General features: G+C 39.8%; 1 protein-coding gene across 3 annotated transcripts in view; it reads right to left on the bottom strand.

Annotated features, from left to right (window-relative positions):
* Positions 1 to 465: 465 nt before the first annotated feature.
* Positions 466 to 17504, bottom strand: part of Gdap1 (ganglioside induced differentiation associated protein 1) — a 46364-nt gene continuing 29325 nt past the window's right edge. For 2 of the 3 annotated variants that reach the window (XM_075971446.1, XM_075971445.1), the window contains exons 3-7: positions 16738 to 16930; positions 7710 to 7883; positions 6387 to 6481; positions 4982 to 5096; positions 466 to 3574 (exon numbers count right to left, since the gene is read on the bottom strand). In XM_075971446.1, coding sequence (XP_075827561.1) covers positions 3192 to 3574; positions 4982 to 5096; positions 6387 to 6481; positions 7710 to 7883; positions 16738 to 16930 — 960 coding nt within the window. In that variant the 3' untranslated portion in view covers positions 466 to 3191. The remainder of the gene's footprint in view (positions 3575 to 4981; positions 5097 to 6386; positions 6482 to 7709; positions 7884 to 16737; positions 16931 to 17504) is intronic. The other variant, XM_075971447.1, reaches the window with a different exon arrangement.

The following is a 17504-nucleotide window of genomic DNA, read 5'->3' as shown; positions in this document are numbered from 1 at the left end:
CACTCAGTTTAGCCATGATCTATATATTTATTTTTTATTTATTTATTATGTATACAATATTCTTTCTGCGTGTAACCCTGAAGGCCAGAAGAGGGCACCAGACCTCATCACAGATGGTTGTGAGCCACCATGTGGTTGCTGGGAATTGAACTCAGAACCTTTGGAAGAGCAGGCAATGCTCTTAACCACTGAGCCATCTCTCCAGACCCCTAATCTATATATTTAAATGGACTCAGTGACTTACAAGAAAAGCACGCCATAACTATAGGTCTTCACAACTGCGATGCTTATTTTCCTCTAATTACCTAATTGTCTAATAGTTTTTGTTTTCTTTCTTCTTCAGTGCTGGGAAATGTTGACAAGTGCTCCACCCCGAGCAACATCCCCAGTCCAGATGTTTTCATTTTTAAGTGAAAATATGTAATTTTGAAATATTTTAATTAGTTCTTTGTGTTCCAGAAAGCATTTATTTTCAAATTGTTTTATTGATCTTACAGACAGAATAATATCTTGATTTTCCCATGACAGTCAACAACACCATCTACAGCTTTGACATCAACAGCAATAATTATTAAAACTTGAGCAAGCAGTTCACAAGTTTGAGAATTGAAAGGCATATAATGGCAGTAACAATAAAAATAGTATGCATGTGTGTTAAGACAGAAATAGATGATTCTTTAGTGCCTCTGGCACTTTCTAAGTGTGGCATTCACATGAGAAGCCCATTGGCCAGTTACCAAAGACCAGGAAAAGGAGGATGCATTAAAGCGCCTCTCTGGCTAACAGCGGCTGTGCACCTCCTTAGTTTGACATCATACCGTGCTGTCATCACTCACAAAGCATAAGAAATCAATACTACATTTGCCTCAAGCTTTTTCACAGATGAATAATCTTGATGAAGATGCCCTCACTTCAGAAACTAAGGTTATTAATGTTTATCTTCTCTTGAAACCTAAGACATGCAGAGCCTAATGGAACACAATCTTAGACTGCTGGGTAAACAGTGACATCTAGTGGCCATGCTGCTATCGCTAGACAAGCGTTTTTAAAGCAATTAAGACAGGAACACCTACCCAGAAAATACTGAAGGGATACTTCACCCTTAACATTGGTACACATCTGCCTCCAGATAGATTGTATAAGAAAATTATAAAGATTTCCCAGTGATTTCCTGATTCCATAATGACATGTTCTAAAAGAAAAGCCAGTCTTTAACAATCCATTTACAGGCAAATTCCCTTTGCAGATTTGCTTTGTTTTTGTTTTTTTTACAAAATTTCCATTGCTCCTTCTTTGTGCCTCACTTTTTATTTCTGCAGAATGACATAAGAAATTCTGAATTACTGGTCAATTAATTCTACGGCTCTTTTACAAGCACAATGACGTCAATGTCCTACAACAAGCAAGTTCAAAGCAACATGGGCAAATAGAAAGAGCAAAACCCGTGCTGCAAGCACATCCATTATCACGTAGTTTAATTCACACTGGAGTGTTATAGGTGCTTTCATAAACAGGGCACAACCAGTTTGGGAGGGTTTTCTATTTTTCTAGTACATTTAGAATACAAAATGAATTATAGAATCAGAATGGAATTACAGAATTGTTTTTGCCACCAGAAAGTCACTGTTTAATAGACATGACATTTTTCTATTAGTGAAAAAGTCAGTACATTCTTTGGTCGTATGCGTAGCCCACCTGAGGCCATCGAAACAGGCTTTCACTATTTACTGGAATCTGAGCTCACTGTCTCTAGACAAGCCTCCCGTCAGACTTCTAAAGCTGCTTCTAAGGCCTTGACAGTCAGCTCCACACAAACTGCCTCCTTGTTTCAATAGGAGGCTTTTCCTGAGCACTAATCATTCCTTCTAGTAGCATGGCTCCTCCTAGGCCACACTAGAACTGCTTCTTCCAAACAGGATGGGATATGCCCCAATTACTTGAACATGCATGACGGTACAGATGGGCGTCACTAGCTGTACACTTCATCTCCCTCAGATCAACTGTCAACATCTAATGCTAGACTTTCCTCTTTTTCTTTAAGGTTTTGTTAATAAGCATTTAAAAAACACAAAGCCTGGCCAAAAAAATTGTGTATCCCAAATAAAAATGGGCATATTTGGCTCTCATTAAATTATTCACTACCAGTGATAAGCCATGATTTTTACCTGAGACATTCATCTACATATTACTTACATGAATAAAGAGGACTTTAGAGGCCAAGACTCCCAGGACTAAACATAGGGGCCCACAGGATCATACCTCACAAGGTCATGGGAACCATGAGGACCGCCTTACTATCCCTTTAGATATTCATACATGTGCTAGACATATATGTTTCAATGGGCATCCCATCGTCAAGTGCATAATTACTTAATCTTACCAAATCAAGATGTGTGGCTCGTGATTAAGGTCAAACGAGGTGTTTGTATGTAATGTGTAGGGTTCTCCCCAGTATACTATCCCCAAAAACTTCCCAGACCTCTCCTCCTGAGTCTTCAGTTAAGGAGTGGGCACGGCCACAAGAAGTTATACACGAAGCTTACCAAGGAGACAGGCAGCCATGAGCAGCAATGGAGGCCAGTGGAAGTCACAGTCTACTGCTCCATCTTAGATATAATTCATTCTCTCATTTTCTTTCTTCCCTTTCCCATTTTCTCCCTAATTTATGCTTGAAGTTGGTAGTGGAAGGTGAAACAATACTATGTTGGGGTCTGAACCCTGTCTAGTGTAACAAAGACTTTTGAGTTCCAGGGGAGGACCTTGTAACTGCTCAACTCTCAGAACAGTGGCCAATCTCAGGTGAAGCACTATGAACGTCAGTGGTTATTATTATTGTCTGCTCTTAATTACAACCACTCAAAAAAATAGCTGAGAGCATCAACTGACAATTTCCGTTAAAGGTCTGCTCCCCACCTGTCAGCGTTTACATATTTTGACCTTTCACACGCTTGCTTTATGGATAGATGAGTAATAGATCATCTCATAAAAGAAAAAGGAAAGGAAGGAAGGAAGCAAGGGAGGAAGGAAGACTTTACCACACCATGAGCTCCTTTCCCCACAGGAACTCACTGAAGAGTAATGTAAAGTATGCTTTCTACTGGTTGCCCAGGGTAAGTCTTCCCTGGGTCCGAAGAGTGGATGAAGGTCTAGTGGAATGGTTAGACGAGTTGCTCCCTCAGAGCCTAACAAACCTAGAAATAATTTGGTCTGGGTCTAAGAGCTAATATCATGCTGCCAAGTCTCCTTCTGAAAAGCATAAATGCAAAATATCCCATTCCTGCAAGCAAACCAACCACAAGGGTGGTGCCAAGAACTTTTGGGGCCCTTTTCTTGGCCACCCGGAATGCTGTTGGCAGCACGGCAGAGATTAATATATTGTTGACATGTCCTAAAACCTTGTTAAATGTTTTTCTTTTCAAGACACGCTCATAATAGGTTTCCAAGTTCGGTCTCTTTCCATTTCCCCAGTTTCTCCTTGCAAAGCCCAGGAACTTCAGTCGATGCAATGTGACAGCCAGCGAGACATCTGCCAGGGTAAAGGATTCTCCACAGAGCCAAGGCTGGTGACCCTCTTCTAATCAGAGAAAGGGAATTAAGGATTAGGGACAGGCTCCACACCCACAGACCTCAGCTCCCGTTTGCAGCTTTCGCCCTAAGGGAAAAGATGACCACATGTTGTCTTGACCATCAGAGCCATGCAGATTTATCCCAAACTAACAGAACCTTGTTTGACATCTGTCAGTCACAAAAGTCCCTTGGTAAGTTTGAACTAATCAAGCTTGAGGACTTTCTTTCATTTTATAAATGGCTCAGATGGTAAGTGCCTGCAATCTAGAGGAATCAACAGACCTATATTTCCCTATGGCTTAGGAAATCAACTAGAGTGCTTTAGAACGATTCATAGTTATATTTAAAACCTCACTAAAAGTCCACTACTCCTGTCTACAATGCACCTTCCATGCCAATAACTGCATCCACAGGATCAAAAATGCTTAAGAACACTACATTTTACTGAGCAAGCTTTCTTTCTTGTTATTATCCCTTATACAACACAGTATAAAGCTATTTGCATGCCCTTCACATTATATTACATATTAAAAGTAATCAAGAATAACTTCAAGTATATAGGTCATGCAAATACCAAGTCATTTTATATAAAGAACATGACCATCCATGGACTATGGCATCCTCAGTGGCTCCTGAAACCAATCAAGCTTCGCAGAGACAGAAGGATAGACACATTTCCTTGAAGTAGAAAGGAGTCATTCTTTCTTTTTACTTATTTCTTTTTTTGTTTCTTGTTGGTTTGGGGGGGGTATTTGTTTTGTTTTGTTTTGTTGTTTTTGTTTAAGACAAGGGATTACTCTCTAGCCCTTGAAGGCCTTAAACTGCTAGCAATGTCTCTGCCTCAGCCTCATAAATCCTGGGATGACAGGTGAGGAGCCATCAAACCCAGCTGTGTCCCTGTTATGAAAGAAGTTGCAGGTAACAGCATCTTCAACGGTCTAGGTAAGATGCACAAATGGCCCCCATATAAGCATGGAAAACGGCTGACCGCTGACGCTCACAGACACAATCTATCGATGTTCAGTAGCCCACTATATACTCACTTGCTCAGTCCTCCTTCATTCCTCAGATTCAAGCTATCTCCCCAGCTGAAGTAAAACCCAGAGTGGGCAGTCAAGCAATTCCTCAGGTTATCCAACCAGACTACTATAATTGCTAATTGTGGAGCTGGGTAAGTAGGCACCCTCCAAACATCCTTCAAAAGGTGCAGAAACCATTCTTGAGTCATAGTTCTCATTGATACAGACTGGATTACAAATAGACACTATAGTTCTGAGTAAAATAACATATTTAAACCAGCCTGTGAGAAGCAACAACCACAGGAACAGATTACAGAACATGTTTACTGCGGTTTAAGAATGTTCCTACAAATGCCTCTAGTGTTTCAGTAAAAACAAAGCCAATGAGAACCTACCCGGAGTTTCTTCATTTCTCCTTTGTAACTCAGTTTCCACCTGGTCCAAGACCTTCTCCAACTCATCAAGAATTTTCTTCAAGTACTTGACATTGTCATGATCAAGCAGCTTTGACTAATTAACAAACCAAAAAGAAACTATTTATGCCTACTAGTAACAGCAACAAAACCATATAGCACAAAGTAGATTTGTATATATATACTTTTAGAATTAAAACCTGTTCATTTTAGACAATGGGGAGATATAGGATAACTTTGTAGAGCCAGAGCAAATGAGGAACTGCTCCATCTCAGGAGCAGACCTAGCTCGGACTGGCAACTCCAGCTAACCAGTAAGGACAAACAACATGAGAAACACAAAAATCCTCCTCTAGAACTCAACTCGAGAATAGAAGTTGGTAAATCTTAGGGGACTAATGAGAGAGTCAATAAAAGAGCAGGAGGTAGCTCAGTCTATAAACTGCTTGTCTTGAAAGTGTGATGACCAGAATTTGAGTTCCAGGATCTGTTGTTCAAAAGTTAGGAGTGTTGGCACACCTTTTTAACCCCATCTTGGGGAAGCAGAGACAGACACATCCCTGGACCTAGCCTAATCAGTGAGTCCCAAGTCAGTAGGAGATCTTGTCTCAAAAATAATGGAGAGAGGGTCCTAATGCTCCCCTCCAGCCTCTACATGCAGAAATGCATGCACACATACACGCACGCACACGTGCACACGTACACACACACACACACACACACACACACGGTAAAGGAAGAGTATAACAGAAGTCTAAATGTGATTTTTGAAGGTAAGAAAAGTAACTATGGAAGCATATACTCTGAGCCTACTCAGCTAAGAGAGGATAAAGGAAGGAAGTTGAGGGAGAGTTGGAAGTATCATTTGCTACATGTGATAACATGTGTTGTCTGGGCATGCGCAAAAAAACAATAGAAAGTGAAAGGCTATTGCTGATGCTCCTTATGATGGTCAGCCCGAGTCAGCTAACACATGGAGGCCTGAAAGCCGCTAACTACCCTTTATGAGAAATTCCTATATTATGTTAACTGGGACTTAACACTAATTCGTCACCTTCCATGGCAACCAGCATGCTCAGTATCTGCTGGTCAGATAACTATCACTGGGTCTGAATATCAAATATATAATAAAAAATTCTTCTTTTCCTTCCTTGGAAGTTTGCTTTTGTTTGGAAGTATCTCACTTTGTAGCCCAGGCTGGCTTGGAACTCATTGATCCTCAGGGCTCATGTGCTGCTACATTGATTCAGAAGTCTTTCCAAAGCAGAGCACAGGCCAAAGGTATCACAAGCACCAATGATGTACAATAGTAAACAGTCTAGAAACAATATGCTTCTTTCCCAGAGAGAATACACTGGTGTGAAGTATAGCCAGCCTAGTCACTTACCTTAAGTCGCTTTTGTTTGGCAATGTATGCCTCTTGTAAGTCAGGGTTTTCTTCAGCAAGTTTCTTCAGTTCAGACTCTGTGTTACCAATCTGGCCTGATAATAAAAACATATTTGAAATGAAAAAGCCTTTCCCCCTCCTGTCACAGACATAGGGAGGATTGGGGACACACCTTGATGAGAGTATGAGCTTTGTGACTGGTAGCCTGCTGCTATCTTAGACATCCTTTGTGTGCCTCTGTTTCCCCATTTAAAATGTAGCTAGAAGATAGCTAGCACAAGGCTGACAACTGCCTGAGCATCTTCTGTGGGCAGCTACAGCAAGGCTGCACGCTTCCGCTACAGCAAGGCTGCACACTCTGTGCACGATGCCGCTGGACTGCCTTACCTTTCCAGTTCTTCCACTTTCTCTGATGACAGGAAGGGAAAACCTTGTTTTGAAAATAATGTTAACTAAAGTGATAAGGTTGCAGTCAGAGGTTCTGTTTCAAATCACATTATAAATACTTAGGAAGTGAAGAAAATACAAGGCAAGAGAGGAGAGGGGAGATGGCAGGTGAGAAAAGAAGGGAGGGAGTAGGGGAGAGAATAGGGGAGGGGAGAAGAGACAAAAAAGACAAAGGAAAAAAGATGGGAGGAGAAAGGGTATCAAAAAGGAAGGAGAAAAAAGTAATAAAACAACAAGGTGACATCACGTAAGAGAAAATCATGGATTCTGGGTTTAGAAGATTCAGGACTGAGTGTCTCCAAACCTCGTGATTATGACCAGTGCAACCTCTGTCCTATCTAACCATAGCCAACTATACTGCAGAACATACCTTCTTCTGTTCCACATCTAACACACTGACCCCATAGATCCTCCTGACAGGAAGTAGGAAGAATTTCTCAAATCCCCCAAAATCTCCAGTCACTGAGTGCAGAGGTGATGGCTAGATGGCTTCTAATCCAGTTTTCTCCCATCAGGAGACAATTAAGGACCAGAAATTGAGCCCAATTGCCCATACCCCCAAGAAGGTGCCAGCTATTCTGACTACCAATCTGTTTGAGAACATGTTGAGAACATTCTCTACCTTTTTATCAGTCACTTTTCTAAATTTTTTCCAAACACCAACAAATTAGGCCTAATAGATACTATATCTAGTGAGGTGGCTAAGGAACTGATTAGTCTGGCAGGTTAGTGAATTGATGCATACCCCTGCACGTCCATGAAACAAACTCAACCATCCTATTTCCCAATCTTCTCTCAGTGACTAAAAGATAAGTCTTAAAATGATAAGAAGCTTCAGGCAGAATCAACCCCCAGCTTATAAGATTTTTTACATACTGCGAATCCTTGTGGTTGCATAAGCTGGGATCATGGAATCCACAGTGAGTTCAGGATGTAAAATGCAGCCATGTGTGTAAGCATCCATCGGCAAGGAGTCAAGAAGTTCTCGGTAATGCTGCACCCGTGGGTAATACATGCTTCCTTTATCGGGCATTAACCTGGGTGTTCTTTCTAAAATACACATCAAAAATATAAATGCAAACACTGGAGGGAACGCTACAAATAAGACACTACATCCTAAAGCAAGAACCCTAATGCCTCATCATTAGCATCTCACTGTGGCTGCACATTCTCAAAATGAGGTCTTTACAGCCCAGATAGTCAACATCTGAAAGAGCCTGGGGCACCAGGTCAGATTGCAAACCGTGGCCGGCTAGCATCCTCTCATGTCTCTACCTTCTAAGTTCCTGATCAACCCTCAAGTGCATCACTTCCTCATGAAGCATGCCCTGACCTCTGACACCCACAGAATGTACTCTGGTATATCCCCTACCACTTTTTATATAATTGTATCCTTTCACTTTATGAATATCTTCAGGACAAGGAACTATGGTATATGTCTTAAACTGTACAAGTTTAAGACTTCAGTAAAGTGTAAGTGAATTCCTGTTTATTACAAGAAGGTCACCAAGGACCACTCTTTCCTATAAGTTAGTGTCAACTAACACCCAAAGTGTCCCCACTGATACTAAATGGCTATAAAATAACAATCTATATAAAGTAGGAAAAGATTTTGCTCAAAAACCCCATTTTCACTTTCCCTAGATTGTTAGCAATTTACTCCTGAAAAATGTATTCTGCCTAATCTTCACTTGCCGGTGAAATTACATAAGATTGTAAACCTCGTATGATCTGGGATCACATATCATTCTCTGACAAACCCCTAAAGCCTAATACATTCTTGGCACACTGTCAGTACACGATTAATTATAGTAAGCTGTTACACCCCAAGTTCCCAATTACTCTAAACAGTTGTACTGGGGAAATTCTGTGGTAGGTATTACAAACACAAGCATATGGATACTGGAAAGTTAGCCCAGGATACCACAGCTATTAAAGGCAGAAGAAAAACAATATCACCTGACCACTAATACAATGATCATATCTTATTACATCGTCATATCTTCTAAGAAGATGTGTTTCAAAGAGTATCCACACAGAAAAAAACTGAAGAATGAAACACAAAGTCAGGGCTAAATCCCTTCAGAATTATTTCCTAATCTGCCTCCCAAACAGTTCTGGAAAATGCCAACTAGCTTATTACCACTAGTGCAAGGGAGAGCCTAGATAATCTTTATCCTCTCATTTCCTAGCTCGGGATCCAGAGCATGGAGGCAAGTGTTTACAGATAGACAGCACGGTGTTACAGGCTGCCTTGGATAATGGCAGAGCATGAGTCCCATTTCCCACTACAGATGCAGACAGCCACACACTTCATTATAGACAGCACAGTGTTACAGGCTGCCTTGAATAATGGCAAAGCTTGAGTCCCATTTCCCACTACAGATGCAGACAGCCGCACACTTCATTATAGACCCATGAGAAGACAAGACAGGGAATCAGCCTATACCACTTCCAGCCTCTCCACACTAGATGCCTTAAGTAGCCCCTTACGCAGACTTTTCAGAACCTCAGCAATATTACCAGTTCTCCATCAAATCCACTTCCATGAGGACAATAAACCAGAAGCTTTGAAATGCTGAGGTACTCTCACCCTTGTATGTGACACTGCCCTTGTCTCAAAATAATAATGTCCTCCGGTGCATAAAACATAAGATGAACAAAATAATACTAATTTGTAAAACACTAACATATATACTTCTTTAACATTATTAACATTCAGCATCAGCTCTGACAACCTTCATAATTTAAAAGTATCACGATATCTATAATAATTTAATATGCTAGGAATATATCTGTGATTTCTATTGGTAACAGAGTCACTGCATTCCTGACTGTTTTGGATTATCTGCATTGATAATAAAAGAATGATAGACTCCTCCAGCCAGACATGAAGGAACCAGCATAGGTCCAAACTAGACCCTCCGAATGTGGGTGACAGTTGTATGGCTGGGGCAGACTGAGGGGCCTCTGGCAGCCATATACTATGTGCCACATAAACAACAGAAATATGTTCTTCACAAATCTGGAGGGAGGCTGACAATCTAAGATCAAGCTGTCAGTGAGTCTAGAATCTGAAGAGAGACTACTTCCTGGTTCATAGATGGAAATGCCACACTGAGTCATATCCACATGGTGGAAAAAGCTGGTACTGGCTTTTTTGGGAACCTATTCTCTTTGGATGAATACCTTGCTCTAGATATAGTAGGGAGGGCCTTGGAGCTTCCCCCAAAGCATTGTACCTTACCCTTTCCGAGGAGTGTATGGGGGATGAGGTGGAGGGTAAGAGAAGGGAATGGGAAGAGGGGAGGAAGTGGGAACTGGGATTCATATGTAAAATTAAAAGAAGATAGTTTGTTTTCTTTTTTAAAAAAGTAAAATAATATTTTTAAAAAAATTTTTTAATGAACACAAAAAAAGAAGTAAGCAAAATTAAAGACATTTTTACACCCATCTAAGATCTCAATTCCCCTTCTACTCATGGATCCAAAGACTTAGTTCTTAACGTGTGAATTGATGATCTATAGGCTTCCCAAAGACACTTTAGGAGATGCACTAATTCCAGACTTTCTACAACAATACCATGTTGCTAATGGCCTTTCACTCTTGTTACCTCTGCAGTAGCAACAGAGCTTTCCGGAGGCCACATAAACACATGGGCTCTGTCGCTGAGCTAGTGGAATGGTGATAGCTCTGACACTCGGGTGTTCTGGGACTTTAAACTTTTCTGGTTCATCTCTAAATAGTAAATATTGACCCACATAAACCAAAGCTCTAGCTTTTTGGAGCCCATTCCCTATGGTGGAATGCCTTGCTCGGCCTTGATGCAGAGGAGAGGGGTTTGGTCCTGCCTCAACTTAAAGGCTTTGTTGACTCCCCATGGGAAGCCTTGCCCTTTCTGAGATTGGGGGGAGTGGGGGGAGATGAGGAAAGCAAGATGAGGGTAGGGAGGGGAAACTGTATGTTGGTATATAAAATGAATAAAAAATTAAAAAATCCTTTTTAAAAACTGCTGAGAGAAAGAGAGAGAGAGAGAGAGAGAGAGAGAGAGAGAGAGAGAGAGAGAGAGAGAGAGAGAGAGAGAGAGAGAGAAAGGGACCCAAAAGCCTGAAGCAGCACTCACACCTTAGCAGTCCAGGAGCCTCAGGTTATAACCATAAACAGTGCATTTTTGAGTGCTTCCCAAATGACCAGTTTGGGATCCTGGCTCCCGGGTCAGGCTACTTTTCAGTGCCAGGCCCTGGAGCTTTCTCCAAAAGAACATAGCACTTCCTTCCCAGAAAGGTGAATGAGAGGAAGAATAGGAACATGGAATTTTTCTGGGTATGATCCATCTGGCTCAAGCTGACTTCTTCAAAGGAGAACAAACGCTTGCTGCATGAGCATTCTTCTATTCTATCCAGTGCCCCACTGATACCGCTATCTGCTGAAGCTCTTTGCCGGGCACAAAAGAAGGTGCCCGCTGCACCCATATCCTCTTCCCAGCACCCTTTCTTTCCCTAAGTACTTCACGGGTGCCCTGGCCAGTGTCACATAGGTCACCTCCAAGGCATACAGCATTCACTGCCTCTGGAAACTTTTTCAAAAGACAATCAAGTCCAGCAAGTAGCACATGCCTGCATTCCCAGCACTTGGAAGGCTAATTCAGGAGGATCGTGAGTTCTAGGCCAATGTGGGCTATGTAGTGAGAAGCACAAGGCAATTGCTTTTCTCTTGAATTATGTAAGTCCTCCCTTTCAATCTCATCTTACTTTACTTTCTAACTATCCCATAGAGTGTCATAATAAAGATGACCAAGAAAAAAATGGTTTTTCTTGGTGTTCTGCCTCCATCAAGAGTGTGAATAATATAAAGCACATGGGTCAGAAAAGGCAGCCAGGGGAGTTTTTAAAAGCAGGTGAGGTGCAAGCATTGGGAATACGGTTGCAATAAGGAAAGCCAAGTTTAGTGACTTGACAAGCAGTGAGTAGGAGCTGGAGGTATGACTCCGTAAGAATTTATACTAGTCATTTATCAGGCCCTGGATCAAATCCCAAGTACCTGAAACACTCAAAAATAAATAAATCTATAAATTGTTTTAAATAGAATAAAATGATGACTTCAAGTTGATATTCTTTTAATGTTGCACTTTAATTTAATTTCAAAGCAAATCCTACTTTTTTTTCTTTTTTGAGACAGGGTTTCTCTGTAGCTTTTTGGAGCCTGTCCTGAAACTTGCTTTGCAGACAAAGCTGGCCTCAAACTCACAAAGATCCGCCTGTCTCTGCCTTCCTAGTGCTGGGATTAAAGGTGGGTGCCAGCATCACCTGGCCCAAATCCTACTTTTTAACAATATGTTAAATGACAGACATAAGACACCAGACATGACTTTCAAATAACTGTTATATATCAAATTATAAAAACACCATACAACATCCAGGATTCTGGGTTAACCAGTGAGATAATTAGCAATAATAAATATCATATATTCTAGTATTTTCTACTTATTTAATGACATTTTTGGTTTTCTGTTTATTCATTAAGTTTTTACCTAGTAGACAAATTAAATTTTACTGTAAGATTTAGGTTATTAAAAGAAATAGTTTAATTTAAACATTAGTATGTTCATTCACCTTGTCCTATCCCCATTCCTGTACTTGTCATATCTCACCTAGCTTAATTATAGGTTCCTGTAATATAATTTTCTTCATTATATACCTGATTGAAAATGCACCATGTACACAAAACATTCTATGAAATTAAACAGTAACAGTATATGCATATGCTAAGGACAGATTCTTGTTAAACTGATAGGTAGAAAATATCTTTGGAGGCTAACAAGTTTCTAAAGACTTGAGGCTTTTGAACTATCTCTGAATATCCCAAGAGTTGCCCCTAATTAATGCCTGCTAAATGGTCCTGCGAGAATGGATGCAGAGAGCGCTCTCGGCCAGTCCTAAGATGAGCAATGACTACAGAGAAATTCCTCCTTAATCAAAGTCTTGCCCTTGGGAATATCACTCATATCTCCATGAACCTGCTTTCAAAAGTGATAATAGAAATAATAGTCAAGTCTACTATTATCCAGCTTAGATAACTATTTTAGGTTAAGACTTCTAAAAAGTTCCCTGACTCAAATTCTCCTGTACAACTGCCAATTATTTAATAGGTATCTCAAAGGCGCTGGATGCAAATATTTGAGTACGGATATACAAAATGATTGAGCAAATGCTATATGAGGAGAACCCTCAATGACTGGCTAACAAAGGATAGCAACCAACAGCAAAGACACCAGTTCACTAATCTGGCCTTTAGTTAGGATCCTATTGTAACCATGGAAAATGATACACTTCATAGAACCATACTAATTATCATCCTACCATTCCTCTAACTTCCATCTGTAGAGCAACAAAATAGCAAATATTAAGACCACCTTTGGATGTAGAGCACTGCGGTCTGTGCATCTGGATAGAACCAACACTTTTAAAAACAACCCGAGACCACTCTAGCCTGGCAACTTACTAACCATCAGGTCTCTTACCCATTCTAATTGTAGCTAAATTTTAAAACCAAAATTCATGTGTTATATTTGTCTTATTAAACTTTATCTTAGTTTCTGGTTTATTCCTATTCCACAATAAGCATTTCATAAGATAGCTATTATTCTAATGATCTTAGCTCTTCCATCATTCATAAGTATGAAACCATTTCTTTAACTCAAATCAAGAAAATCAGGCTTAAAGAAACACCACTGGGGACTGACAGAATAGCTTAGTGATAGAACACTTGCCTGGCAGGCACAAAGCCATGAGTAGATCAATCAATAAAACACTACTAAAAAGCCCTATTCACGCTATAGGTATTTCGATAACTCATTCATTTTATCCATTCAATATTATTTATTAAATATCTATTATGGAGTATCTACTTGCAGAAAGCATAAGGGCACAGCTCTTAATAAGAGAGTCTCTGACCTCACAGCTCTTACAGTGATTTAAACGTAATCCAAATATTAATAAGTAAAATAAGAGATGGAAGGTTAGTTTGGCATAATAAATCTGTGCATCAATAGTCTTCTGTGTGGTAATTAATTCATCTGTAGACATGTCTTACCATTCTCTAGTCATATTTGTGTCTTTACTCCATAGAAACATTATATAATCTCAAATGTTCTACTTGAATTGCAATACATTCTATTTCAAGCCACGGTTTGAACACTCCAGGCACATTTTAACAGGTATTTCTAACATTTTCCAACAATGTAAAACTTAAATTAGTTCCTTTTACTAACAGATATAAAATCTGAAAATTTAAAGGTTTTTTTTTTTAAAAAAAATCACAGCAATGCTATCGCTTGCAGAGATAAACAGGACTAGCCAACTCGTATTTCACCCTTTCCTCCTTCCAAGGAAATAAGTTTTGCAAATTGGAAAGTATGAAAAAGAAAATAAGTTGGAAATCCATTCTAAAAGTTTGCCAGATAGAGTAATTTGTAGACTGCTTTGAGCATAACACAGTAATTTTAGCATTAGTCTAAAGTCATAATGCACATGTATTTCACTTGGGGCTCTGGTCAAACAAGATTCTAACTTTGCTAGATGATCTAAAACTCTGCACTGTAAATAACCTATCAGATGATGCCCATGTTGCTGGTGATGGAACAGACTTTGACAAGGTTGGCTGTTCTCTGTCCTGTTCTTTGACGAATGGGATGGCTCCTTTCCTGTTCCCCCGAGTTCTTAGTGACGAATGCTAACTGTCTGGATTGTAACTGCAGCAATGCTTATAGCTGCTGTTGATTTAAATCTCTATATCCTGAGGTAAATTCTTCTATCTTGACTTGCAAACTGGTCTGGGTGTCATCATATCTGCTTCAACTATAGGAGTCTTAATTTTTTCTAATCTTCTCCAGTTAGGTAACTATTCTCCTGGGAAAGAAGAACATGAAGAGTCAGTTGGGTTGGTCTTGTCTTACAAGGACAGCAGTGCATCATCTCGTCCAACAGTTACAAAGAAACATTCAACAAGTTAGTGAGGCCGTTGATGGCTTCCTCACCACAGAAGCTCAACCAGAATTAAATCTCATGCTTCCCACAGTTCCATCCTATCATTTGGTCAGTGTTTTATCTAAGTCAACAAAGTTGTTAAAAGGAATAGTTAATTCCACATACCGAATCTGAGACCAACCTGAACTTAAAGTTTACTTCAAAAACAAGCCAACAAAATCTATTTGGCTGTGATTTATGTAACTTAGCAAAAGTCAGAATATATTTCAGCTTTACTAGTATATAAAAAGCAAAATCTAAAGAAAAATTTAAGGAACCAATGATAATTAACATTTACTGTAAAGCATTATTTCAAATGAGATAACGAAAAGAATAAGCAAATGTCAAGAAAGAACTGAAATAATGATGACGCAAATTGCATTAGTTCAAGCAAGGTCTAAATATTATTTTCATGTGTTATATAATATAGGTGATATATATGATATTGTTATATAATACATGTAACTTATGGTTTTATATATTGCATATAGTACATGAAAAATAAGATACCTTTTTAAAGTTTTGGTCATTTAAAATAGAATTCTTACACAATTATTTTTGTTTTGTTTCTATTGTTCTAGTCGGTTCTTTAAGAAAAACAAATTATTAATACTCTTATCCATTTCCAAGAAGCTCAAGAATGTGAAAATGTTTCTTAAATCAATTATTCTCCATTTTCAGCACAGTGCCCAGCATCTAAACATATAGGGATAGCCAGCGACAGTGAAAGGCAAACAGTTCTGCACACCATTTGTTTAGGCCAAGGCCACCTTTAGTTAAACCTCTGATAGAGTCCTGGGTAATCAGCACTTACAATAAGAATGACGGCACCGCCACACTCAGATAAGATTATGAGTCTCTAATCTAGTTCCCCTATTAGGTCTAATCGCCATTTTCCTTCTAGGTACCTTAGACAGCTTTTGGTTCACTAATTTCCTTAATTTGGGGTCATATGCTGACCTTAACTGCTCAGTTAGCATCAGCAGAGCAGCAAGCAAGCAACTGGATTGCCTGTAGATTGCTGTCTGAAACAGAACTGAAGGGAAAGTCTGAAGCCTTAGGCTCTGCTCTCAATTCTGCCCGTGGCCAGCCATGTCTGCGGCCAGCACAGCCTTGTCACTAAACTACAGTTGACTTGAAAGGGCTGTCCTTAGAAGCAAGCAGAAATATTCATATGTGGCAAAGGAACCAGGAAATAGTGCCAGCTGAAGACTTTGAAGACCAAAGACCCTGCCCTAAAATGGTTACATTTCCTCAGGCAAACCCTCTATTTCTCTTTCCTCACATGCAAAATGGGAATGACTTGTCTCTACACTTCTTTTGGATTCTGCACCTGTTTCTGAGGCTTGACAACTGACTAAAATTGAAATATAAAATGCCTGACATGTAAGCAGTCATAAGTGATCATTATTAAAACATTACACATATTTAAGCCCTATAATTCCTTAGAAATGATAAAAATTCAAACAATGCAGAAGTCACTAGAACAAAGAACCTAGCGTAGTAACAATCCATTCCCCCTTCTCTACTGTTTAGTCCTTTCTTTCTCTTATTTTTAAAATTAAGTTGATTTTCACAATATATACTAAGAATCAACATCATGAATTTTACTTGACTTTAAGGCTAATAAATTATCATTACCAGAACCACATACCTGCAGTTTTCTGCAAGTGAATTTGAGAGTTTTGTCATTAACATTTGCACTGGCTTCTCTGAAATTGGTACAGGCATATATTTGTGTGCTTATGGAAATGGAAAAGGTTTTTAAGTCACTAAACCACCACCATAAAAGAGAGGGAGAGGGAGGAAGAGAGAAGGGAAACAGGGAAGGGCATATGTTGAAAACAAAGCTAAGAAATCACAAAGAGCCTTATCATTACCATCCAGGAAAGTCTGTTCAAGATAATCAATGATCTGAGTGGCCTCACAAATTATGTTTTCCCCGTGGATAAGGACAGGCACTTCTCCAGTTGAGTTCAAACGCATAAACCAAGGCTCATTGTGTTCACTCAGGGGCAGACTTACATCGTGTTCCTCGCACTTCAGTGCCTTTTCAGCAATTACCAAGCGCACCTGGAAGAGTTCACAGGAGTTACTACTGTTATCAGTTAAAACGTCTTCCCTGGATTCAGCTACACCACCTCGGTTGGCTTCCTGAGCTAGCAGCATTGCAAATTTTCATTTAGTGACGCCTGGAAGGAAGATGAGCGGCACCTTGGCAACTTACTGCTATAGGTTATAGAAGGAAAGGTGGGAAGAAAAATGACTCTGTCTTCCTTACAATCACTCTCTCTCCATCGCCACAATGGTCCTTGTGCCTTAAAACAAACTGTGTATCCTCCCCCAGACAAAAGCCTTGAAATAGAGGACTGGAGAGATGGTTCAGGTGCGTATAGCTCTTGCAGATAACCCAAGTTTGATTCCCAGCACCTATGTTCGCTGGTTGACAAGGGCAGGCCTGTAACTCCAGCAAAGGGGAAACCATAAAGGACCACCTTAAGTACAAACATATGTTTGGACCTTTGTTAAAGAATGCAAGCACGGGAAAATCAAAGCAGTTTCATTCCCTTGGGGTGGAGCAGTGTCTTTACATGATTTTGTTGTTTTCTCTCTTCTGATGCTAAAGACTGCCAAACCCAGGGCTTTG

This window comes from Microtus pennsylvanicus, chromosome 5 (genome assembly GCF_037038515.1).
Source record: "Microtus pennsylvanicus isolate mMicPen1 chromosome 5, mMicPen1.hap1, whole genome shotgun sequence".
Classification (NCBI taxonomy): Eukaryota; Metazoa; Chordata; class Mammalia; order Rodentia; family Cricetidae; genus Microtus; species Microtus pennsylvanicus.
Note: the sequence above shows the minus strand (reverse complement) of the source record. Positions and strands in the feature narration are given on the sequence as shown.